The 27,543-nt window shown below is 38.3% G+C and overlaps 1 protein-coding gene across 4 annotated transcripts in view; it reads left to right on the top strand.

Annotated features, from left to right (window-relative positions):
• ANO4 (anoctamin 4) overlaps positions 1–27,543 on the top strand; it is a 199,291-nt gene that overhangs the window by 57,759 nt on the left and 113,989 nt on the right. For 3 of the 4 annotated variants that reach the window (XM_068191610.1, XM_068191609.1, XM_068191611.1), the window contains exon 2: positions 23,759–23,965. In XM_068191610.1, coding sequence (XP_068047711.1) covers positions 23,759–23,965 — 207 coding nt within the window. Of the gene's footprint in view, positions 1–8,945; positions 8,980–23,758; positions 23,966–27,543 lie in introns of those variants that run through there. The other variant, XM_068191612.1, reaches the window with a different exon arrangement.

Below are 27,543 nucleotides of genomic sequence, written 5' to 3'. Positions count from 1 at the left end.
AAGGATGCCATGTAAAAATAGTCTTTTTTGTCAGATTTCTTAGTACAATATGAGTGGCTTTTTATAGTAGGACTTTTTCAAGTCCTACACTTGTAGGAAGGCTCCTAGTTTTGGCAAGAGACCCATCCTGCACGTCTCTTAACCCCGCTTCCCTCCTGATTTCTCTTGGTCATTATATTTTTATTAGCTTATGAAAGCTTATTTAAACACTGCATATTTTTCAGCCTTGAAATTACTTTTGTTGCAGTCAGTTGCTCAAAAGCCCTGTCATGACCGAACCCATTTCACTAGAAATGGTCTGCTTTGCCAAGGGCCATGCAAGTTAACAACTTTATGGGTAACCTTCAGCTCTGGGATGCTCTGTAGTTTTGTTTGGAAGTGTTGCTATACCTTCCTTGTCATTATTTTTGCAACTTTTTTTGAAACAGAATACCCTGAGGTAATTGTGCAGTGTTCTACATTTTGCTGTAGTCTGGCAGATCTTCCTTCTTGCCGTAGTGTTCCCTAAGGAAATCAGGAATGTTAATGTTAGGTGTAGAATATCATTGTGACTATATTTTGTAGAGATGGTAAATAGGACTGCTACTGTAGTAATACTTATGATTACTCATGACTTGTTACATATACATATATAAATATATATATATATATATAGTTTTTTTTCAAAGGTGTGTAAGAGTATATACACAGAAGGAGAGAGGCAGAAAAATTCTTATTCTGCATATTCACTTTGGTTTCATTTTCTGATTAATTACCCATGGGTAGCACAGAGATTTTTAATAGATGATTTTTATTCTCTAGATTTGTTTTTTATTGTTGATTTGGTTTTGGGGTCAGTTCTTTGTTTGTTGGCTGGGTTGCAGGGGAGGGGGTATTTAGCATGCTTCTTTATTTTTTTCATTTAAAGAAAGGTCAGTTTTCTCTGGAAGCCAGGCAGCCTGAGGAAGAAATATGTTGTGTATGGATTTGGTACCTAGGGATTTCCCTGCATATAAGGAGAGGAGTGGGCCACAAAGGCTTCAGAACAGATTTGTCCTATGTTATACTCATCCCAGAAGTGCTATTTCCCAGCTGTTAAAGGAGAAGCAGGCATCTGCTTTCATTAAATATTATACCTAAATAATACTCAGCATACTGAAATATTTGTGAATAACACAAATTTTACCACCTACTAGAAATTGTTTTTTTCCAAATTCTGGTTTTAAAATGTAATTAATAGATACTTTTACTGAGAGCAATTATATGAGGATGTTTTTGGTTTTTTGGGGAGTAAATTGTTTTTTACTATGAAATTTATATTCATGGTTTGGCATTTAGGTGTTGTTTGTATCTGGATGTAAGACTTGAAACAGTGGGTTAAATCCACAGCATATTTTAGAGCTGCTTTCCCAATGACAGCTTCATTTCCAGCACAAGCTAAAAACCTTCCTATAATTATATGATGTCCTGCAAATAAGCTGTCTCTGGAAGGCTTTAGAGAATTAAATAACCAAGGCAATATACAGCACAAAATATAGTGCTGCAAAGACATTGTACTGCACTTGAACAAAAGCAACCAGATTAATTAAAAGATCAAAGATAGAGGAAATGGAAGAATGTACGTTTTAAGGGATCTGAAATGAGACAGAGAACAAGTGAAATGGAAGACTTTTTTTGAAAGAAGGAAAATCGTTGAGTGATAGATAAGACTGGGTGACAAAAGGGTATCAGGCTGCCAAGAGGCAGAGCTGCCCAGGAAGCCAAAGCAGCCCCAGAGACGATGCAGCGTGAGTTAGAATTGAGCAAAGCCAGGGGCAGAGTGCCAGGAGGACAGGGCTGCCTCCCGACAGAGGTACCTCGGGCAGCCACTGAGGACTGCAGGAGGGAACAGCCAGTTTTATTGTCTGTGCTTCCGTCCAAGCCCCGGACAGGCGGCCTCTGGGCAAGACAAGGGGACATGAAGCAGCACCATTTCAGGTTGAGATGACTTCTCAGAAATAAGGTTGCACTCCACCCCTTCATCCCCTGGACAGAGCAGCAGACTCCAGCTCTCCCCATTTTGGGACTGATTTGGCCCTCTGTTGTCTCGGTCCAAGGTCACAGCACTGGTGGCATTAGCCGGAATCAAGGCTGCCCCTCCCTGCCAGCAGCTCTTTGCAAGGTCTTTGCTGCTTGTGATGGCATGTTTCTTCTGGGTAGTCAGACCTCCAGGATGACACTGCCAACTTCACATTTTAAACATGTCATTTGGAACTGAGCTGGCTAACAGGATGTGTCATTAACAAGAGCAGAGCCTCTCTGGCAAACAGGGACACTTGCTTTTGTGGTCACTTGTCAGTGATTTAATACTTTCTTTTTTCCTTGTAAAAACTGCAGGTCAAGATCATTACAACATCAGCATGAGGTATGTTAGTATGAAACCATAAATGTCTGCATTCAGAGAAAATTACAGCATGTCAGCAGTGCTGCATCATCTGTTACAATGTGACATTGCTTATGGTGTGACTCTGCTGAGGAAAAATGATTCTTTGGGAGTGAAAAATGGCTCCCAAAACAAGTCTCCCAAACAAGTCTCTTACTAAAACATACATAATAATTGGCAGGGACCTTTCCTTCTTTTTCTTTGCATTTTCCCTCTGTTTCTGGGGAGGGGGTCTGCCCCTCTCAGCTTCAAAGATGGGAGACTTTCACAGGGAGATGTGCAAGATGGACAAATCATCACCTTCACTTGTTGTTTCTTCATGTGCTGTTTCCTAAGTTGCCTGGCAGTAATTTCTCGTGATTTCAGGTAAACCTGGTGAAGAGAATCTGTGGTGAATGGATTCTACATCTGTTCTTACCTTTACTTCAATGTGTGTAGTAATATTAATAATGATTTTAACATTTAATATGAGAATGTTTAGTCTTACTCTCTCTGACACTATGTATTGCAGGCTCCAGAATACATGACTGAATTTTAGAGGTTACATACTTTCTATTGTCTTTGATAATTCATTAGCAAATATAAAAGCCGGAAAGGAGAATTTTTCTTTTACTAAAAACCTGGGAGAAAAAATAAGAACCAGAGAGAACTAAGAATAACTAATTACAGAAGTGGAATGCAGCAGAGGAAAATTTAAGCTCACTTTTCTTTTAATAACTTCAAAATTCCTTGTATTGTCTACGTAGAAGTAATGTTCTCGTCTTTCCCAGAAAGGAAAAGAAAATCACCATTGTTTGTGAGTCACATAACAGTGTGCCCCTGAATTAGCTGTTTGCAGAGGTGTCGGATGCATAGCTGCAGTGCCATCCACTGAGATATACATAGATTGATCAGTCTTCAATCTACTTTTTCTATAAGATCTATTTCTCCCTTCAAGTGGTATGCAGGTTGCTACAGATTTCTATTTTCATTTTTGTCTTTGTTGGATGGGTGGGTGTTTTTTTGAAAACGTTTACTCTTTTGTTAAGGCCAGAGGTGGCTAATGCTTCACAGATAAACCCAGACAAAGTGCTAGGCTTCAAATTCCTCTAAGTTCTCAACAATCTACCACTTCTAGTTCATCTTTCTGAGAGATAGTAACATTCTGTCTATCATCTTAAAGATTCTCTGCTGCATTGCATGGAATTTGGGAGCTTCCCAAAGGAGGGCAACAAAGATGGTGGTGGGCCTTGAGAGGAAGGCATATGAGGAATGGCTGAGGTTACTTGCTCTGTTCAGCCTGGAGGAGACTGAGGAAAAACCTCACTGAAGTAACAACTTCTTGTGAGGGAAAGAGGAGGTGCAGACACTGATCTCTTCTCTGTGGTGACCAGTGACAGGACACAAGGGAATGACCTGAAGTTGTGTCAGGGGAGGTTTAGGTTGGGTATTAGAAAAAGATTCTGTTTACACATGATATTTCTAGCCAAAGGATCCAAATGCATTTCCATAGGCCAGGTCTTAGACTGTGAAGGAGTCACCTGCTGTGTTACATGCCTCCTGCCACTGAAAGTGAACAGAGCCTTTCTGTTTTTTCCCAGATTGGGGAAGCCCCCCTCTGCTCTGTTCCTCAATTTGCACTGTATGATACCAGCATATCTCATGCCCTAGGGCAGGTAGACTGCTATACTACTTTGCTTTTCCCTGTCCTTCCTCATGAGATGCTGTTCATGTCAGGATGTCATTCCATAAATCTGCTGGGGCAGCACTCAAGTCCCTTCAGACAAAATCCAGTCTTGAGGGGAGGCCTGATCTCTCAGCAGATGGAAGGAGATACAGGATGTAGATTTTGTCCCTTGCGATCTGCACAGTCATGCAGTGAAAAATTTTGAGTACCTGTAAGAGCACTTAATTTATGCCATTTCCCCAGATTACTTTTAGCCTTCAGCAAGGCATGATAAGTTATTGACAGAGGCTCAGTCTTTTTCTTCTGTTCCAAGGATTAATGGTGTGTCAATGTAGAAAGTTCATGCTGCTTGGTATTTCTACTGCCAGCAATGAGCAAGTTTCAGTTTCTTGTATAAGGCCTTCTGTTTCATCAGGACTGCTATTATGTGTGCTGAGCTAGTGGCTTTGGGCTAAGGCTGCCATGGTTGGCCTCTCTGGTATAGTGGTTCACTACTGGTTAGTTCATGGGTGAGCTCTTCACTAGCATAAACCATAAAGTAATATGATAGCATTACTGGTTTGCTTAGTTCTTCATTAACCCAGACAAATGTCTGGTGCCAGGTCTTGGACCATCCCTACTGTGCTAGCTGCCTTGAGCACCCTTAGAGTCTGCTAAGCTATGTGGAGGATACAGAGATGCAACTGATTGTTATTTGAGTCCTTTTGCCTCATTGGTCTGAGCATTTCCTGGATGACTTGGATGGAGTCTTTCACATGTCCTCAGATGCCTGATGTTTGATGGATAGACAGACCTACCCCTTGAGGTTCTCCAAATACCTGTAAAGAATTGAATGTAACTTAATGTCACACTCCTGGATTGTCTCTACCTCAGCTCTATTTCTCCTGCAAGTGTCCTTGCTGAAGCTTTGACACTGGGTTCAGTTTACGCTTCACCTCTAGACCCTGACTGGTGTTTAAAACAGATTTAAGTCAGCAGTACTTATGAAATCTCTGTCAAATATACTGATGAGCCTCATTGCCATTCTCTATATGATGGGACTTCTCAATGCCACAGGAAGTGATAATTTTGTCCTAGGGTAAATAGGGTGTTGTGTTTTTGATATGTTCTAGATAGGAATTTTTCCTACTAAATCGGAATTTATATTCAGAACTTTGGTCTCTGATTTCAGGACTGTGAAGCCTTCCAGCCAGAGGCTCTCCTCCCTGAAAGCAGGCTGTTGACTCTCTCAGTAGTTGTGATTGCATTACTGTCAGACCAGTCGCAATGACTCCTCTGTGTTTAACACAATCAAGTGTTTCAGGAAGCTTGGGCTGCATAGAGAGAAAGCAGAAGACTCGTTGCTTGAGCTCTAATCACCCAGCACCTTGAGGGCACCATCTTGCTGTCATCTGCCAGAACTGCTCTCACACTGTGGCTTACCCTGCATTTCTGCTGTGTGGAGGATGTCCCTCATGTCTTCTTCTGCAGACACTGAAAGGCAGCCTGCTCTTTCATGGGTATCCTAGGGGCCATATTTTTGTGTAGCAGTCACAGATTGCTTCCGTGACATATTAATAATGCTTGGCCACCATTATTCAGGCTAATTGTGCCACTTAGCAGTGCTGCAAGAGATTACATTTCAGTGATTCCCCTATCCAGCTAGAAAACTAATTGGTCATACTGGTCTAATAGCAAATTTGCAAATGTAACAGCTGAATTGCTGGCAGCTTGTTCTGGTAGTGCTGAATACCTTGTTCTTTGCTACATTCACACTGCAGCTCACTCCCATCTGGAAATGATGAGGTAGGTACAACTATTGTCTGGATTGGAAAGGAAGGGCTTGACCAGTCACACTGTTCTGTGCTAATGAGGAAACACTGGCAGCAGGGAATAAGCTGTATCCTTCTCCCTTGACAGGCAAATTCATTCCTCTTTTCTTATTTCTGGGTTCTCTCCGTTTAAGCCTAGTGTCGTCATCCTATGCCATTAACACAGCTCATTTTTAGTTAGTCCCAGAGTGGCCTTCCTATCTGGAAGTATTTATGTATGTTTAGATTGTGTCCCTGCAGTGCTGCCTTGTAAGCTGGAAACATCCACAAGAGTTTTGACTCTGATTAAATGATTCCTTTATTTTTCCAAGGTTATCTATAGCATGGAACTTCCAAGTTTATAATGTAAGTATTTATTTCTTGTGCTGAGTCTTTCCCTGTTTTTTGAGAGTAGAGTAAAACAATCCAGCGTCTTTTTTTAGTGGCATTCTGTGCAACAAAAATTGTCCAGAACTTTTACTGTGTGTTCAAATGTTTCAGACACTGTATTCAGGCACTGTGTCCTCACTTGCTTTGTAGGTACATGTCAGAGTGGGCAAGCTCCTGGGAAGACATCAGATACATCTTAAGGAGGGGAGGGAAATCACAATATGGTGCTGAGCTGGCATATGTGTCTGCCTGTGTTGGCCCAGGGATTTCCCAAGCTGGTTCTCCAGTCACCTGCCCCCAGTGCCATTCTCTCTTCCTCTGTGTGCTGGGTTTCCTTGAATTGCTTTTTGTTTTAGTGCAAGGAGCTGGTCCTAACATATTGGTGATGTCATGAGGGAAACATCATCAGCTTGGGCAAGGGTGATGAAAGAGAAGGTTCAGCTAAACCCACTACATTTTGTTTTGGTTTATTTGGTTTATTTAGCCTTTTATTAGATTAAAAACACACTTCCAACTTCAGGCTCCAAAGAAATTATCAAACACCCTATTTAAGGTCCCTTTACTGTTCTGCAACTTGCTCATGTTGAGTAAATGAGAAGCAAATAATGGCCTAAAGAAAATGCCAGTCACAAGAAAAGGACAGAGACACAGGAAAAGTAAAGGAAAAATACAGGTGAAAAAAAAAAAGGCACTAAGTGTTGTGCTTGCCACAACTAAGCACATGATCGATACTTCACTACTCTTTGTAGCTTAACTTACTTCTGAACGCAGAATTAGCCTCAGCCTTCAAAGACACATCACAGAGTGATTTAAGTGTGGTCAATCTCAGTTTTGTTCTGAGCTATAAGGTGCTCTGTGGAGACCTTGAGCAACTTCTCTCCTGTGAGTACATAGGGAAGTTAAAATTCTTAAGGATGAATGTCTGGAGTGTGACTTGTCTCCATAATTCTTACAAAGACCCATACTCAAGAAGGAGTATGGAGAATAGTCGTAGTTTAACCTAACTCTGTAAAGATTAGTGAGTAAAAAGATGAACATCTCTGTTAATGATAGAGATGACAACCTTGAAATATTTGTACCAGTCTAGCTGTTTGCACATTGGACTACTGTTTTCCCCGTGCACAGAAAATTGATTTTTCATTGCTTAAACTCCGTGTGCTGAAAAACACAGTTCTCTGGGACAATATAAACAAACTGGATTTTATTTAGGGAGCATGCAGTTGCCAATAGGTGCGATCTGACCCTGCAAGAGAAGGCAAAAAGGTGTGGGGATCACTAATTTAGGAGTAGCATTGCTGGTCTGGGGAATGAGATGGTGACTGTTTCCTACTCTGTTTGCATTGTGTTCATACCTGTAACTCTGATGCCATGCAGATAATGGAGTTTTTTTTCCCTAGAAGTCCTAATAGGTAATTACAAAGCACATAGACTTACTAAACTTTATAATAATGGTAAAGAAGCAATACTAATTATTTGTGTGTTCTGCCATTTTTAAAAAGGTGTTTTCTTTTGTTATCATCATGACCATGTGTGTTGAGCGTCAAATAATTATATATAACTTAGACTATCTTACATTTACCATGACTAATGTGATAAGATCAAGTAAAGAGGCCTTCTTGGGTAATTATTCAAGGTAAAATGAGTAATGCCCAGGCACTGCACCACATAAATCTCAGCCTGGTTTTCCTTCCATTGATTTAAATAATAGAGCTTTAAGGTCAAGCAGGTCTCTGAAACAGATTTGATTCTTTGTATTAAAATCAACTCTGTCTACGTCAGACATTTTAATTGTGCATGTACAGATACTTTTGCCTAGAGAGATAAAATACTAAACACATAATGAATAATACAGCTGTCTCACAGTACTGTGATCTTTATATGAATAAAGTAGTCATAAATTGCCTGGGTATTGAACTGGCACAACATTTCCCAGTTTAATTTGCCAGTGATTTCTGCAGTGACAGCTTATGCAGAGGCAAGCTGGATGATGTAATGTTGAAAATTGTATGGTTTTTAGAGAAGAAATGGTACTTTTCCATCTCCCAGTGCTGGAACAGAGCTGTGCAGTTGTCTGTTCCCTGACAGCTAACACAGCTGTGTAGACAGCCAAGGTCTAATGTAGCTTTGCACATCACTGGGAAGAGGAGAAGTTGATAGATGGAAACACCCATGTGAAATTGCATCTTGAGCCATGGAAATAAAAAGGACAATGCCTTAGGTAAAGAGCTTATCAGTAGTGACCTTTGGTTTCTAGGCTTTTTCTTTGGAGATGCATTTCACTTCTTTCTCTTGCCACACAATGTCACTATCCCAAGCTGACTGCCAGTTTTTCTATTGACCTTCAGCTACCCCAACCATTCTTTCCTTGCCTTTCCTCCATCCTATCAGTAGTATAACCTAGCCTGAAGGCTGCAGTCAAACCACTGGAATATATTGCTTTTTACCTTCAATTCTTTTGCTTATGGATGTACTTTTTCTTTCATTTTTAGGTAAAAATAGATATTTCCAAAAATTTTCTGAAAACATCTCTGTTGATGAAGTTGCAGGATTAAGGTGGAGTTTTCATTCCCAGTTGTCTTGCTGAGAGCTGAGCTCTAGCACATTTCTTCTTTAAAGAAAAAACTTTAAAAAGGGAGAATTTCACTTTTAAAATTAATCACCATGGCAACCTTTACAGTGAGTTTCCAAACATAGGAAGTTGCCTTTAAGAAGCATCCTCAGCTAAGAGAAAGGTGAGTTTTTACAGCTTCTAGCAATGTTACCATAGAATATAAGGTTTTACAAGAATCAGTTAGAGGGACTTTCATATGCAAAAGGATGTTAAATGATACTGGTGGTTTTAATTTTATTTTTATAAGGATGCTGTATGCTAACTAATCTCATAATGCTGGCTTAAAATAGACTTGGAGAACTAGATAAAGCCTGGTGGTAATACTTGTGGTATTACTAGATTTCATCTAAGTAGGTATTTAGTTAACAATTTGCCAATATTTCTCTCACACTGAAAATATTATTTTTCTTTTTTCTACTTCTGGACTGCCTTTTCATGCATATTCAGAATCTTAGTGAGAAATATTTTTAAAATTGGAAAGGAAAGGGAGGTAACAGAATACAGCAGGAGAAAACAAGTTGTTTATGCATTAAAAGAAGAAAATCCTTCATACATTAGAGTTCAGTGAAATGTAACTTTAACAGTCATATCTGATTTCTCTCAGCACTCAGCTTGATTATCTTATATCCTATTTTTGGAATGTATTAGATCCAAGGAATATGTAATTTCTTTTCCCACTGGAATTTCCCCAGTGAACATATTGTACATCAGATGGAATTCTGACATTTTCCCTGAAATGATAACTCTGGAGTGTCGTTCTGGAATAATCAAAATAAGAGCATTTTAGAATTAAAATTTCTATGTCCAAAGTAGTTGTAAGACTGGGAGAAGGAGTTTGCATCCAGAGAACTTCAGTCTCTGGGCAGATTTCAGATTTTCACTTAGGAGGCTGATGGACTGGCAAGAGAAAGCCACTTTTTATCAAATTGCAAAAATACCATGGAAAACTAAAAAAAAACCCACCATCCAGTTGGTTCTACCAAGGTTGAATATAATGATCCAAAAGTGTACCAGGGTGTGTGGGAGTGTTCCCACACCGCATGTAAAAAGCAGAAGGGCAGGTCAGAAGAGGACTTTATTTTCTCCTTTCATGAAATCTGTAATTGTGAGGTCTTGAGCTGCCTGTGGGAGGCTGTCTGAGACACACGGCCGGAGTCTGGGGTGGGCATCAGCTCACCACCCAGGTTTATTTATTTAGCTATATGGCCACAGTTGTATTTCACTGGTCTTGTTCCCTGCTTGAAAAAAGCAAGCTGGTTCTGCTGGGATTAGGACTAGCTGATGCTGTAAACACTCCAGTACTTCTCCATGCACTACATACCTGAAGAAACAGATTACAAAGCACCTCTAAGCAGATGAAAGTTTTAGAAAGAATTTAAAAAAATTATTACATTAATGTAGCGAGTCATTTAAAGGTGACAGCCTTAAGTTCAATACCTGAGTAGTTCAATTAAAAATAAGCGCAGTTAAAAATAAGCTCAATTACTGCATTACTCATGTTATGTAATATCTTCAGAAAAGTTTAACTTTTAGAGCAAGCTTAGCAATAAAGTTATTAACACTTATCTGAAATGCTTGCTCTTTTGAGATATTCTGCCATCATGCAGTGGTATTTTTATTTAATGTGAAATGTGGGTAAGTAGAAGATTGCCTTTTGTGCTTTTGTAATGGAGGATAGGATCAGTGTGATCTGAAGGGCTGTTTTTTCTTATGTGTACAGGGTCCTGTGAAGAGCTTTGTATTCAATTCCAAAGTCAGCTGAAGTTTGACAAGGTATTAGGAAAGCAAGCAGTTCAGTAAGCAGTACATTTGCAAAATACCACTGAAGCATGGGATGGTGTCTGCAAAGAAAGCTGATAGTGGGTTATGCCAGGTGACTGCAAGGTGAACAAGAGTTTTTCAGAAAAGTGACTGTTGTGAATTACTGTGGCCAAGTTTCTGAAAATTGGCTGATGGCTTGACCGTATGCAGGTCGGCAGATGTTCTCCTTCCCCAGCCCTTCTGATGGATGGGATTATAGCTGGGTCACAATGTTTCTCATAATATCCGTCAGCACATAGTAAAACGCAGTGCATAATCATCTTTACTGAGAAAGTCATGTTGTCCTGCATTTACAGACAATACATGTTCATTTCTATTGAAACGATGAACAGTAGACTTTGTGCATCATAAATAACAATTACAGTTTTAGAATAAAGGAGATGAGATGAAATGAGCTGTGGCCTAGCACAATAAGAGAGGAAAAAAAGAATTTTCATGCATTTATAGTATCTTGCACTTATGAAAATGAGAAATAAAGCAGAGAGAGATTTATCACTTTGCATGAATTAAGAACATATATGGTCTTAGAATTCATTGAATGCAAATTTAGAGTCAGTGAAAATTATCACTGAATTCTAAATTGTAGATATTCAGAGACTGGATTGAAGTAACTGCTTTGAGATATTTTCTTTTGATTGAAGCTAATATAGAAAACATTTTGACATTTACCATTAAATTCCAAGGAGGAAAAAACAGTTATGGAACTGATAGGGGCACCAAATATAGCATATTTATATAGCAATTTTTAGGACTTGCGAATGCTTATGCATCCTCTTTGAATTTGGCCTCCTGCTTTGGTTCTGATGTATTTATGTATAAAATGGATTTTTAACTGGAAGACTTGAAAGAAAAATAAAGAAAGGCTCAGTATTGTCAGTGATGAAGTTGTTTTTACTTTGACTGTCTTAGATTTACTTTTTTAAACAGTCCCATAATGGAAAAATGCATTTTGAGAGGAATAAGTTTTCAGAGTTGCAAAGGCAGAAACAAACCCAAAACCCAGCAGTTTTTGAAAAAGAGAATGTGTCACAATCAGTTCCTTGCCATGGCTTGATCACTGAAGATGTTATTATCAGAAGTCATTAAATGAATACTATGCCCAGTTTTCAACAAGGAGAGGTGCCAAATAAGGAGATGAAAAACATCATGAACATTATCCGGAATTAGAGAAAATGCTAACAGATTATATTCCTATCTAATATTAATTTTCTCACACTTCCATCTTCTTCGGTTCTAACTCATCTACATATTTGATTTCTAGACAGACAGTATGCTTTATTGATTGAAGCATTAAAATCATATATGGAAATTTATTCCCAGATTTCTGTTCATGTAATTGTAATTAAGACTGTCATGATTCATCCTCTTGTTAGCTGTATCGTATTGCTTTGTAAATGAAGAAAAATATTTCTGGTTGGTGTTTAGCTATTCATAGAAATGTAACAAGAATATTGTTTCTAAACCCAGACTTTTCAGGATTTAGAACTGTGTTCATAAAGGATTAGAAGGAAGAGATGAGTCCAGTGGGACCCATGGTTTTCAGTGCCATTTTGATTCTGTAGAACAGATGTAATGTGAAAAGGTACTCTTGGCTCTTTCTTTCAAGGAATATATAAAACAGCTTTATGGAGTTATGTCTAACCAGGCATCTCCTCTGGGAAGGAATGAGACAGGTAGATTGTTTGGGGTTTTTATGTTGTTGGGACTTGGGTGTTTGTTTATTTTTAACAAAAATGCATTTTGCATGTAGATGCTTGATGTTTTACTTGTTAGGATTTTTTTCCATTGACCACCTACCCATCAGTTTCTTTAAGTTTAATTGCCCTACTAGTAGACTATTCTCTTGGTTTTTCATTAGACTGTGTATTTGAGTTTTCTTTTTATGGATGTTGTATCATCATAGGAGCAGAGTGCACAACCACTTTAATTGTTCAGATACTGTGTATTGCCCAAAGACAGACTCTATTACAACAGGCTAAGATCTTCTCGGAATCACGTCAGGATTTTATAGGCAGTTTTGGTGATGAAATTTCAGTTTAGGATTTGTTCATAAAGATTTTGTTCTACACATCTTTCGGTGTAGCTACTCAACTGTAGACAAAATGGTACATGTGAAGAGAAATTGACTCTCTGCCTGAACTGTCTGTTGGTTTGAACCCTTGAAACCACTATGACATTCAGAACAAATTCAGCATCATTGTCAGACTGGAATGTTCTTAAAAATATAGTTTTCAGTATACTTGCATTACTTGCAAGTATAGTATTTATAGTGTTTATAGTATTTTATACATATGCAGTGAGATTTTTTTTAAATATCCTTTTTTACTTTCACTTGATGTTTTTTAAAATGAATTACACTGAGTGTCAGGGTTATGAGCGAAGAAAGGAAAAGTTTTATGAAAGAATATTCATGAATGCCCTTTCACTGAGAAGATAACAATCACAGGAGCTAAATTTAGGCACTGGTTTCTTTTATTATAGGTTCATTTTATAATCAAGCTGGTTTAGGTGGATTCAGAAAATTTGTGTCTCTTCTGTGCCTCCTTTTAAAAAGTAGGAACATGAAATTAAATATCCAGTGTTTTATGTACTTCATAAAACATACCTGAAAGTCTGTCTTGCATGGTTTGCATATTTTTTCTGAATTGCTAACATATCAGAAAATTATTTATGAAAAAACAGTAGGCCTTGCCCTTGCACAAGGCTGTTATTTAGTGAAGGAGCTAGAACATGGACACCATGAAATCAAGGTGTTTAATTTTTTAACACCTTAAAATTGTGAGGTGTTTTTTTTAAAAAACCCAATCTGTTAGATACTTTACACCCTACAATGCAGCTACTGCATTTTTGTACTGTTCTACCAGTTCTTCTCATTCTGTCATAAAGAGCTCAAGGAATTCAAATGGTATTTATGAATAGAGAGCTTTTTTCCATGTCTATGGAATCTGCCAAATTCAGACAATCATTACGTAGCTACTATGGTCTTTTAGGGTTTTTTAGTCTTCCATCAGAAATACAGTCTAGCTCAGAAGAATAAGCAAGACATGTCCTTTGTTCTATCCAGATGGGCATAAGCTGAGGACAATCAACTGGATGTCTGTCAGGAACATATGTGTGAACATGGCAGGTTTACGTATTCTTTTCAATGGTATTTTGTTACTGTTCATGGTCTGAAGTGTTGCCAGAAAGATGAGGTGGCAGATGAACACAGATGTTCATTGGCATCTGCTGCACACTACATCTGCCACCTCTTGTGGGGATCATCTTCACTTTATGGCCATTTAGGAAAGCTTGGCACCATAGGCTTTATTACAACCAAAATCGTTACTTGCCAAGAGGGAGTGTGCTGAAAACTAATGATGCAAAAAAGAATGACAAGTAGTACACATGCCTCAACATTTCTGGTAAAACTGACCCGTGTTAATATGTCTGTCACAGAAGAGCCTGATCCAGACACAGGTGCAGCAAGCAGGGCTGTGGAGGCTGGTGCTTCTTCCTTGCAGAGCAATGCCCATCCAGGCTCTGATGGAATGTGCCACAGCACGTCCTTCCAGCCCATATGAGAGCCTTCCCCAGAAGGGACAGGGGATTTTCGGGCCTCCTCCCAGTGGGGATCCAGCATCAAATCCTGCACACATGAGATGCTAAAGCCTGGGACATGCCCACAATGGACAGTTGTTTCAGAAGCAAAAAACCCTCTCAGGCATTGGACTGGACCCAACACATGTGACCTGTTTACTCAGATACATATCTGTCCATATGCATATTTACTTCAGAAACATTTTAGTAAAATTGATCCTTTGCTACAACATGATCTGTAAGATAACTTTTCCTATTTGGTGGAGGGAGAAGTAGAAGTAAATTTTGTTCTCTTAAGGCCTGCCCCTGAAGACATTGGCTGTGTAATTTCGATGATAATATATCATTGAAAGTAAATGTCAATTGATGGTTGATAAAGCTAACTGTGAGCATGGAGGATTTAGACACCAAGCCTGTAAAAGGCCCCATATCTGGGGCTGTAGCACAGGCTGGGTGAAGGCAGGGAAGTGCACTTGATCTGCTGCTTGAGGGTGCCCCAGAGAGCGTGACTAGGGCCTGACACTGGAACAGCAAAAGGCCACTGATGACAGACCAGTCCCCTGAAATGGGATGCAAAAAGAGAAAGTTAAATTAAGCCTAGTTGCTATGCTAGGCATGTGCTAGGCTATGTGAAAATCATTACTATCTGTGCCATGGAGCAGACACATTCAGAAGTGTCCTGAGATACCTTCTTTTCCCATCTGTGGAGTCTCCTGAGGTGTTTATCCTGTTTCAGAGATGATGTCTCAGATTGATTGCGCTGTTCTGCATTATGGAGAATATCTGATTAAATCAGATAAAATGAGACTTGTGGTATATGCAATGTAGCAGCTGACATTCAGGCAGCAAATTAAAATGGAGGAAAAAAGAGAATTCTCTGTTTTTAAATCTACCTACACTTAGAACACATCTGCATGGTTAGTGCTGCTTTTCATTCCTCAGCCAGTAAAAAGCATCCGGGACTTGACTTGGTGCTTTGTTTCACAGAGCACTGTGATTTGCCCCAATGCCTGTACCATGTATTTCAGCTGTGTGTGCATTTAACTTTTATTCTATGGGTAAAAAGTTCAAAATCAGCACAAACAAGTTTAATAAGAATGCTCTTGATTTTGAAGCTCAGAATAATAGCTACTTGCTAAGGAATAAAATTATCTTAAATGCAGTGCTTACCACAGGTGAAAGTAAGTTTTAAAACATCTCAGTATTGAGTCTATTTTCAGCTAGTAAATGCTGTGCATATATATTAAAATTAATAAGACAAGATTAACTGCCTCTTATAGTTTCCAAATCAATAACAGGCACTTAAGGAGACAGAGTCAATCTTCTATTACATTTTCTAGGAAAAACTGCCTCAAAGAAAGAGGTGTTGATGTGATCTTATTTGTTGTGACAGAAACTGACATATGAATCTATTGTTTTTTGTTTGAGCCTACATTCATTCTAATGCAAGTCTATTCCCCTTGATTATAGAAACGGTGAATCAAAATCTGGAATATCCGATCCACAGAAATTCTAATATTCTTGTTTACCACCATTCCCCCCCTCCTTTAAATTTATTCTGAGCACATTTCTACATAATGCTTAAAATATTTCTCTCAGAATTTGCTTCTGGACAGCTGAAATATTTAATCTTGGTTGGACTTCTTGTATTTGTTGTATTTTGTTATATTATTTTGATTTGTTTTGCTCTCTGGTTTGGATGTTTATGGTTTTAATTATTTCTAATTAATATGTAAAATTAATTGATGATTGGCAATACAGATGGTGTTTCAGTAATTGAAATGATAATTTTTTTTGGCTTGCTCAGAGGTAACTGATATTCTACATTGTAATTTGCATTCTACTCAATTTGTTAGATTACATTTTACAAAACATCAAGTAGTTTCAAAAAAAAAAGGCAATATATTCCAATCCAGAAAAGTTCAGAATAAAATTTCTGAACAAAACTTTTGACAGCAATTTTTGACTTTGAGGTTTTCTTTTCCTGAAAAAATGGCAATTTTTTGATAGAGAAACACTTTATTAAAAATGTTTTGTCAGCCTCAGTTTTTGATTTCTGTTGTGTTTATCAGATTTCAAGTCATGGTGTTTTTCCTCACTGCAATTTTCATACTGGGCCAAGAAAAGGAACTTTTTTAAATGCCTTTTTTTTTTTTTTTTCAATTACTCTTCAGCATGCATGTGGTTGTAACGCTAGTGAAAGTCTAATAGGAACAATCAAGTAAATCACAATAGATACTAAACAAACAGAAAGAGAACAGTAAAGACTATAACAATAAAAATGCAGGCAATCTCCAGAAGAGTTCAGGCAGCTGGGATAGTGACAAATGACACTGGTTTCAAGTTGCTGGGTGAAATTAAGTGAGGTACATTTTGCGCACAATTGTAAGGCATTTATTCCAGTAGCCTGGTAAATATAACATATATGCACTCTACACTGTGTTTATTTTTTATACAAAGGAACTAAAGAATGAATTTTCAGACAGAAATAAAAGTACAAGGCTTAAAAATTAATCAAATTAGGCACCTTGGGGATGGAAAAGAGTTCCATTTATTCACCTGGGTTTATACAACTCGCATAGGCATCACCTTGTGTTCAGCACCATTACTCTGCAACACACTTGCAACAATCACCATTAGTTCAACAGCAGCCCTAAAGAGCTTTATATTCACTTAGCTAAACATTTCACACCAAAGGCAGACAAGTGGTTTTTCAGAGTGTCATGTAGTCCATTAAAGTATGACTATTATGACTCTCTGCAAGACATTTTCATGGCTTCGGGTTGTAATCTTGCCTCTCCTTGATTACTATGGGGGTTTTTCAGTTACGCTAAATATTCACCGTTGAAATGTTAGCTTGTAATTCAATAAATCATGTTCAGGGCTATAAAAACAACAGTTTTTTGTAGGGCAGGCCTAAGGTGGGCATGATCTTTTTATTCATTAGGACTTTGACAGACTTAAGTTAACGTTGGCTCTGGATGCAGTTTTACCACAGGTAATGTAGCCACTTTTATAAGGAAGAAGAACAGAGGAACCTCAAGAAAATGGTTAGAAGAAAGAGTCCTGAGTCACTGAAACATTGCCCAAAGAGCTGGCAAATATGACAGGGAGGCAGAGTCAATCTACAAGTATCTTGGGGCAAGTGAAATTACAAGAGAAAGAATAAAATGAGAAATTTCTTTGTGTCACTGTGTAAATCCTCAGTGAAAGCACAGCCTGAACACCATGAGCATTGCTGATGTTGCTTCTTGAACCTTTCTTAGTGTGCATTTCAGGTCTTCATTCTTTGAAAAAGGCAAGGAACAGAAGAGTGACCGGGGATGATTGGACATATACAACAGTTTATTAGTAAGGAGCAGCAGTTTATACTAGATCTCCTAAGCTCAGGAAGAGAGACAATAGAGCAGGGGGCATGATAGAGCTCTTTCAATACAATACTTCCATGGATAACAAGTTTCAGACAAAAAAAAAAAATTATTCCTCCACCAACTGTATCTCTAACACCAACTGTATCTCTAAGCTCTGTGGTTTCTTTCCATGGAAAATTATATATGTTAAAAATGGATGTAAATTCAGAAGCCAACTGGAAAAAAAAATCATAAAAATAAGAAAAAAAGTAACATTTAGGGAACATCATCTGAAACTACTACACATTTTGGAAATCCTGTGATGTCTCCAATATCTGGGAGGAAGCAGGCTGGGAGGAGCAATCATGCAAAATCTCAGAAAACTGAACACATGTATCTTGTCAAGATGTACAGTATTAGTCCTTCTCTCCAGCCAGTGCAGTTCCTGGGAAATTCTGTAAGTACTAGCTTTTCTGTTTGCTTACCTGAAGGCTTGCAGTTGTGAGGTGTTTTTTACATCTGATGTGGTCACAAGTATTTCAACATTTTGAAAGCTATATTTGAAGCATAGCCTGATCTTAGATGTGATTTCATAATCACATATTATCAGTGGCAAGGGACTTGATGATGCATTAAAGAGATGATATTTAAACTTTTAAGAACTGATTTAATCTAATATGGGAATCCTAATGATGTTGTAACATTTTTCACCAAGTTAAGGATGCTTTCTGGATGTATTTGTATGAATAATACATAGGGTGAGAAAAAAAAGGAAACTGCCTTTAGACTAAGCTTTCAGGCATGTGTACAGTGGACAGCAGGAGAATTTTTCTCTCATGTTCCTTCATTTCCACCTAGAATTCAGAGCAAGCAAAAGAGTCCATCATGGCATCAAGTACAGCTGTTTCTCTGCCAAATATCAAATTAAACTGGGTTAGCATGAGAAACCTTTTACATCGCTTCCCTTTCTGAGATCCCCTTTATCAAAGCTATCTTTAAAATGTGGAAAAGCTGAAGCTGTCTGCAGAGCATCATTGACTTTAATGGGAAATGTGGCAATTTGCAAATGGAAAGGAAAGAGTACCTAGCTTATTAAGGTGGACAAATTAGCTCACTTTCTCCTTCCCTGTGTGTAAAAGTTGAAAGGAACTAAATATCTAATTTTCCCATTTGTATACTACCCCTTAAAGCATCATTTTCTGCTCTCTGCTCATGCTTACAAAGTGCTTCCTTATGATCTTGCTTATCTCTGCCTTGATGACTGCAGACTTTTCAGAGCTGCTTTACTTTTTGTGGCCATGTGTGATAGAGTAGCTTAGATTTTTTTCTTCCTCACTTCTTTGTGCTCCCCAGTACTTGGTCTGCTGAGAAAAGGGCCTTGAAAAAGGGCCTACCTCAATCTGCTCCTAAGGCCCTCCACATAAGGCTGAAACAAAATAAAAGACACGCTTAGAAAAGAGAAATGGATGGAGTAATTGGTTTCCAACAGGAGCACTGACACTAGTGATACAAAACTGAAAGGACTTCCTGCACTTGCCAGAACTACTTTGTTATCCCAGGGAAGATCTACAAAGCAGGTCAGGACACTTGAGGCTAATCAAGCACTGTTAGCTAATGGATTGTTTGTACAACTTTGTAACTCTGCACTGTCTTATTATTGCCTATTCATGTTCACATAATCTTTGTCTAGAGACAAACACTTCAGAAAGGAACCTATAAATAAATGCCTGTAATCCAAAGTGGTACAAGATGGAAGAAAACTGGGGCTGACAGAAACCTGACAATCACTTTGGGGATGCCTTCCCAGGTGGAGAGGTGTCTCAGTCCCTGCACAGTATAATTTGGACACATGGCCTTTCTGACCCAAATTCGGCTGCATGAGTCTTCTCCATTGGCACCAGAGCCGATGTCACTGTGCTCAGTCACATAGGTGCACAGCCAAAGCAGAGGTGCATGGTACGTAACCAAAGCAGATGTCCATCAGATGCATTGGCAGAGTGATTTCCTGGTAGTGCAGGATGTTGTTGTTCATCTTTGTAGCATCTGATGAGCCAACAAAACAAATATCAAGTCACACAAAACTTTGCATGCAGGCACACTTTAGTGTTCAGAATATTAATAATTTCTCCCTCCTTTTTCTTCTTTATGTTTAATTTTATTGCTTCATGACTTGGAAGTACTTCATCACTCCCTTTTAATGTTTTCATATGCGGGTTTTATCTGGAGCATTATAAATCCCTAAGCGTCATAATTTTACCACTTTATAAGAGACAAAATATGCTCAATGTGGAAGGATTGATGGTTTGAAAAATTCTATAATAAAAGTACTTATCTTGGAGCAATAAGATTTATCCAGAAGCAGGATATAAGCTGCTCTTCTCCGCTGGCAAACTGCACAGCTGAGATGTATTGGCAGGAGGGTAGTGAAGGTGTTTGTCTTATATGAACCTGCAAGCTAAGAGTCATGGGAGAACAAAAGGTCAGTAAGAAGAGCAGCTCCTCATGGAGACAAAAAACTTGTATAAGAAAAAAAAAAATAAATACAGGTAAGGAAGAGAAAGGCACATGAAGATTTGAAAATAAAGAGAAGGATTTTTGATGCATGCAGGAAAGGAAAAGAGCTGAGTGCTATGCATAATTCTTAGAGGCTCAAATCTCATCCAGCTTCAAAACACTAAACTACTTCCCACTCTTACTGCAGCCAGCCAGGTGCAGGTGGCTGAGCCCTGTCCAGAAGCCAGTCCTCCAAATTGAAAAGTCAGCTGTGTCAGTATTTAAGTCTTTCACTTGCATTTGCACTGAAGCCCTGGCCCAAAGTGGTGCTTGTGAGCCTTTACATTAAGCCAGAGGGCAAGACAGGAGAAACCCCATATCTTTGTAACATCTATGCTACCTGTCAGAGCATGCCAGTGTGACTGTACCCAACTACTGAGCATGAATGCCAAGCTCACTTAAAAATCACTTTGCTGCAGGGACAGGTACAACCAAAAGCCACACAGCCAGGCACGCAATGGTAAGGGGATTTTGGTGTCAGCAGCTATATGGCCAAGCCTAAAGGCAGGAGAAAAACTCCACCAAATACAGTTAGCGGAAGACCCAGACTGCATTGTGCTGCTGGAGAACTTCTCTTTCTTTCTAGATGTCATGTGTGGGTATTGTCACGCTGCAGCAAAGTAATTGATGTCAAATTTAACATCTACTCTTCAGAGACCTCTCTGCTGTTTTCTCACATCTCTGTTCCACAAACCCCAGGATTCATCAGCAGTGTGGGTTATTTGCAGGAAGACTAGGGAGAGTTTTCTCTAGAGTCTGCTTAATGCCAATAGTTCACCAGGTTTTCATCTGCCATAAACTATATGCATTGTTCCCATCTCTTTTTTACTTTTGATTCCCCCTCCCTGTCTGTGCTTTTCTGCATGTTATCTGGGGATGTATTTTTGACTGCCAATATCTCTTTTAAAAGAACTTTCGCCCACATGAAAACAAGGTAATGCTGCAGCTTGAGGCAGAATTACTGTCTTACATCTTTTTAGACTTGTAGTTTAACAAAAGAAATGCACACAGAAACGAAAGACCTGACCTTTCTCTGGAAAAACCTGAAATTGTTATTAAATAAGGACACTTGCATCTTTGTCCTGTATCTCATTCTCAGGAAAATAATGGAAATTAATTCTCCTAATAAAAGGATATTACATGAAAAAATAACTGCAGTACCAATGAGATTAGAGTGAAAAACTTCCAAATATACTGTATACATTTGTGACACTCTTTGTGTGGTTGGTTTTGGGCACTCTTAAATTTTAAATATGTTTAAAGAAAATTGTAAATGTAAAGTTTTCAGTGATGCTGGAAAATTCTTCCTCATGTAGTTTGGAAGTATGATTTATCATCTTTCTTTAGTGGAAGAAGCAAAAGGTTGCATATAACCAGTAGCAAGTCGTTGATGGAACCTAATTTTGGATGTGATCAATCTGCAAATTTTGCAGTTCTTAGGAACAGCAATCTGGCAGCAGTATCCTTTATTTTGATGTCTGAAATAAACCATGCTGCAGAAATAGTTTAGGAAGTTCAGTCACAGCTGCACAAGAGTTTATAGACCATTTCCAGAATGTGGAGAACCAACTTAACTTGAATCTCCGAGTAATGTAGCAGTCAGATTATGTTTGGAACCAGTTCCTAAAATAGATCTCTATTTTCATGACCAAATGAAAGCACAGCCTTACTGAGATCCAGCTAGAAAGCATGTTTTGATGACAGGATCAAGTTTAGTGCTGAATGTTGGCTGACTCCACTGTAAGCTTGAGAGGGATGATTGTTTTAAATGATGCTACAACCTGTGGTGATGCTTAAAGAAAATGGTTGTAGTTAATTTTGTAATACATTAGGGATAATTGCTCAATATTTTGATCATCACAATGTTCTAGTGACTGCAAGAGAAGTAAAGTGCTCATTTTACAGCTGGGGCTTAGCTTCTCACCCTTTGAAGCCCATTTCAGCTTGCATGGTCAAAGAAACATGCTGTCCAGGCAAGCTCATTGTCATTCTGTTCACATGGGTTGATATGCTGCCTTTCACAAGAATAAGGTGACTGGGATTTGCTCTGTATCCTAAGGATGTGACTTCAAATCTTTAGAAGCTGGCAGTTACATTAGCCCTAAAACCAGGAAGTAGGTGAGCAGCTGCTGCAGGAAACTCCTCATGCCTTCACATTTCCTGCAGGAGATCAGCTCTGGAGTCAAGAAGCAAAGGCAAGTATCGAGTGCACAGCTTCGATTCTGAATGCACAAAGCCATCATAAAAGAAATCAGTTTGCACAGCCTTTGCTCCTGTGTGCAAGCCCACTGTTTTCACAAATTGCCTACAGAAGTGGTAGCTCTCTTCCCCTTGCTAGTATATTATGGATCAAAGTGTATTAATTTTTCAAAGATTCACAACCTCTTCTATGACTTGGAAGTTCACATGCATTGACTTCCAGGGGAGCTAGAAGAGCAGATTCATTAATGCATTCTTGGACATTTCAGTTCATTAAACTGAGCAATCCAATCGATAATATCTAGCGATTTTGAGGGACTGCACTTTACAATGTGCTTACAATAGCCACATTTTCAGTTTTTAGGGTCTGCTTTTCCATCTGCTTTTTAGTTTGCTTATTTATATCTGGTTTGGGTGTTTCATTTGGTTTCTTTAAAAACAAAGATAGTTTGCTGACAGAAGCAATAAGAGTCACAAGTAAATTAAGTGTAAAACAGTAGTGTACAACCATCTTTCAGCCTTCTTGCCCAAAAGAGATTGTCTGAAGGTTTTCAAACCAGAGTGTGCTGAAAGCAATTCAGGTGGGGTTGGAGCAATTACATCAATGTGAACAGGAAGAAGTCAGAAACAGCAATTTACTGTAAGATCACATTTCTTTCTAAGACTGTGCATTAGCCACATAGGAAATTTCAACTTTGCTTTTCTCTTTAGAAAAAATAAAAGGCTGTTTTTTAATCACAATTTCAGTGTAAAAAATGTGACAAATTTGAGAATTTTAGTATGAAAAACAATTTCCAGTACTGATGATAAGGTTTCACAAGACAGGAGAAAGTGGAATTTTTTCCAAGCTTAAGGTTTTACTATTGTTGTTTGCAGCCTTACTGCTTTCCTCAAAGCAGACCTTTATTTTTTTCCCTAAAAGCTAGTTAATACCTCACTTGTAGCATCTTTTCGATATGATGAGACTTCCTGGTATTAGTAAAGTCTCAGAAGAAAAGAAATAATTTCTGACAAATGCTAATCCATCAATCAGAAAACTGTCATTTAATAAACTCTATGGTAGCTACCGCATTAATATTGTCCTTTGTGACCTGTGTGGATAGTTTGAAGGAATGGAAGATATTTCCTCCTGCAGACCTGTAAGTTGTTAAATCATGACTGTGTATTAATTTAAATATCTATTACTGTGGCTGAATCTGATGCCTACAATACAGCAGAAAAGATGTTCACATTTTTAATTTTCCAAGAAAATTAATCTTTTAGAGTTCTCTTTTTGCTTTTCTTTTTTTTTTCCTTTATGAAGGTTCTTGCAGCTCCATTTTAAATCTTGACAATTTATATTTTAGTTATTCCATATTGATCTCTTGTATTTAACAGTATCATTCTTAATCCTATCAGGTATAAATTTCTCTATTCATGGGGCTGAAAAGTGTGTGCAAATCTGTCAGAGGAGAACTGCAGCAAGCTACCCAGTGTCACAGCATCCCCCTGTGGATGGGCATCCCTCGATCCCACAAGCCAGAGGGTCAATAAAAATGGAAGCCTCATCTTCTGGATCTACGATTTCATCAGTCACTGGTGGAAAAGCAAAAACCCATCAGCCAGGTAACAGATTTGCCTTGACACCTTTTCCAGTCCCATTTCACATGTGATGTGCCATGACATGGTGAAGCTGGTGTTAATAGCACGAGGTCATGCTTATGTGGAGATCAATCTATTGATTGTCAGAATTACCGACTGATGTTTTGTTCACATTTGATGTTTTTGTCAATTATAGGTTTTAGGGAGTAACAGCAGTTGGGACAGCTGAAAGTGGGAAATAAAAATATAAGTTTAACCATAATAGCCCCTACGATGTGTAGTGGTATCCAAAATGTTAATGCAGAGAGATTTGGGATATTGCTTTTTAATACTGCTTCCTTTATATATATTTAATTTTTATAAGCCTTGAGCTAATTGCTCTAGAGGCTACAGGCATCCCCCATGCAATTCAATAATTGACACTAAAATTGGTTTTGACCAAATACACAATCCAGGGTGTAGATCAAACTCTTTCTTGCTATAACACTAACAAAACCTGTGTATCTGCTTGAGATCTTACAGCATAGATTAACTGGTTAACAAAATGAAACTTTTCAAAAGAAAGTCAAAATCTCCAGGGAACCATTAAATTCTAATTGGCATCATGAATTCATTCCTTGTTATGATAATTGCCAGTGCTATTTTAGAAATAACTTTTCTTATAGCAGGGGAGTACATTTGTACTGGCCATGCTCAGTCATCCTTCACAGTGAAAATTAAACTCAGAATTTCTTTCCTGAGCAGAGCAAATTAAAGCTGCCCATGAAGTCAGTTTTGTAGCATATTTATTGGAGGGTCTCAATTATCTTCCAGTGTTGCTGCCCAGAAAAGAGCATGATATGTGATGTATGCAGCTGCTTGGGTGTTGGAGGTAGAGTCTGTTTGTGTGAGACAGACAGTTTTGCCTGCAAACTCTTAGTGCACCTCCCTTAACTTGCAGGTCCAGTAAATGGCTTAATTTTTATAGAAGTTTAAATTTTAGATTATCTATTGTAAATTGCTATACAGGTCTACTGCCATGAGTTTCATGCACTCATAGTATTTAGTCACCATAATCTTTGTCAACACAGATTAAAGAATTTACAGTGACTCATAACCATATGCTTTGTTTATTTTCGTTCTTCTGTTCACTTGTTTGTCCTGTTTATTCAGCTTCTGTCTTTTTCGTTGAAGTAGAGAAATTGCTACTACTGAAATGTTGCTGCTGCTAAAGATATATAACGATGTATGCAGCATGTTAAGAGATTGGCAAAAAAGTCCTGCATCACAGTTTTTTAAAAATGTATCTTGAATGTGCACAATAACACTCATCTGTTGATAAGTAGGGCCTGTGCTTTAATATTAAACTACGTTCATGCAGCAAATTCAAGACTTTGATTGAGAAAAAGATCCCTTTTTAGGTAGACCCCAGAGGTTTTCGAAAATGGAGCTCATTAGTGACCATTTGGTTAATTATTATCTTTCAGTATATGAGATTAGTTTTATCTGTCATATTCTCCTCTTAGGACAGTAGAAGCATCTATCACCTATGGAAAATACTTTTTGTATGACAGGAGTCTTCTCTTGACTAACTTACAGTCCCATTTTTTCATCTGAAATGAAGAAGCATTTCTATAATTTGTGTCTGCCTTTTCAATTCTGAGACCACTATATTTGTGTTTGTGTCCAGGCTAAACTGCAACCATTTGAGCTGTATGCAAGTAGATCTAAGAAAGATAGTGGTCGGCAGCAGCAGCAATGAATAGCACTCCTAAGAGGAAATTCTAATTTAAACAAAAAATCATATGTTCTTCACTCAGTAACAAATTAACAGGTGTAGCTTCATAATCAGATTAAGACATCAGCTGTCCAGTGGCAGTACCTTATCTCAGATATCATAAGCAGCTTGACGTTTTAGAATGATTATGTTCTTATGTATATTAATTACTCAGATACCAGATCTTATAGCACTCTTTCCTAAGCTGTCATCCTCTACTGTATACAGTAAGTATGTAGGGGTTTGTTCCATCTAATTTTAAATTGTTCATATAATTTGGGTTTTTCCTTCTATTGGACTGCTGTTATCACGTTCAAGTAGCTCTCACTGCTGGAGTAGTGTATGCTATATTCACTCTGAAATTTTCTTTGTCCAGTTAGCTAATACTCCAAACATGAAGGCAGTCTAGCATAATAAAAGGTATTTCTAGGACTTAAAATGCCATTTCAATTCTTATCAGTAAAAGAGACTAGTACCATAGAAGGAAAAGATCCTTGATAAAGTGCAGGTTGAGAGTATTTTTCTTATTTGATAGCACACTACTTCTGTTTTCTTTACAGCACCTTTTTTCCCTTTGCACTGTTTCTTCTTTCAAGAATGACAACTTTTATTATCTATCATGAATTCTATTTATTTGACAGTAGTTTCCTTTGAATGAAGTTCATATGTAGCTGTATGCTAAGGACAAGAAACAATAGATACTGTTCATTGTTCCAGCATTCCTTTCCAGTTGCTTCCCTGCCAGTTTTATTTGTAACTAGTAAGGAGCCTGAGGCTCATGACTTCTATTAATAATCTGGGTGTTAGAGTGGCTAGGGAGCAGTGGGTTGTCTGTACTGTTATTTAAAAATAAAAAAAAATTAAAACATTTTTTGTGCAAGCTTGCAAAGAGGTACTGCTCAGCCATGAGCAGAACTACAGCTTCCACGCTTGTATTTTTAGCAGATACAAAGGTATGAAGTAACTGAAACAAAAAAAAAAAACAAAGGAAAATGGAGAAACAAGTGGAAGAAAAAGGCTATTAAGGGGAAGGGAAGACTTGTGACACCTTTGCAGGTGCACCCATATGAAGGAACTTTCTCCTAGAAAGAAGGAAAGCAAAGATAAGTAATCAGAAGATAAATGTAGATGTAATGGCATTAAGGCAAATACGCATTTTTTTCCAAAGTCAAGGACAGCATGTTTTTAGTTTTGAGAAACATTCAGTTATCATCTTCCATCCCTGTGAGCAGTTGTGGTGTGTTGTGGCTAGTGGGGTAAAGGCTACTGAAGTCGAGAGTTCACAGCCACTGGGGCAGACTGTTGGCTGCAGTGAATTGGCACAACGCTCCTGAAGACAGTGTAGAATAGTCCTGTCTGTGTTGCACACAAAAGGCTCATCTTGAAAGCAAAAGTATCATCATTTAGGCTCTTTGTAAGAGCAACAGAATGAAGCATGAAACAAACCTAGAGGGGTTAAGCTGTCATCCCAGTCCATTCCCTCAATGTCATGGTTAGACAAATCCGGGGACAGAAAAACGCCTCACCTCCCTTCTGATGGCATTGAGCCTTTGCTGTGCAACAAGCAGTACTTTGGTTTTTGGGTTTCTGTCTGCTCTTTCCATTGTTAATCTGTTCCAAGTCAGGACAATGTTACATTGCCTCATTCTCTTGGTGACAAATTCCTTTATTTTCAGATTCTGCAGAACTTGTCAAACCTCATTTTTCTGGGAATCCCTAAATTTGCTGGCTGTGGAAAAAATGTCTTATCTAACATGTCTAAGCAGCAGTAAAATAAATTCTTTCATTGTGACAAACTCTGGAATCTTCTTAGTTATTCTCTACTTGCAACATTTCCTAACACGTG

This window comes from Anomalospiza imberbis, chromosome 5 (genome assembly GCF_031753505.1).
Source record: "Anomalospiza imberbis isolate Cuckoo-Finch-1a 21T00152 chromosome 5, ASM3175350v1, whole genome shotgun sequence".
Taxonomy (NCBI): Eukaryota; Metazoa; Chordata; class Aves; order Passeriformes; family Viduidae; genus Anomalospiza; species Anomalospiza imberbis.
The sequence above is the reverse complement of the archived record's forward strand: the minus strand, read 5'-3'. Positions and strand labels throughout refer to the sequence as shown.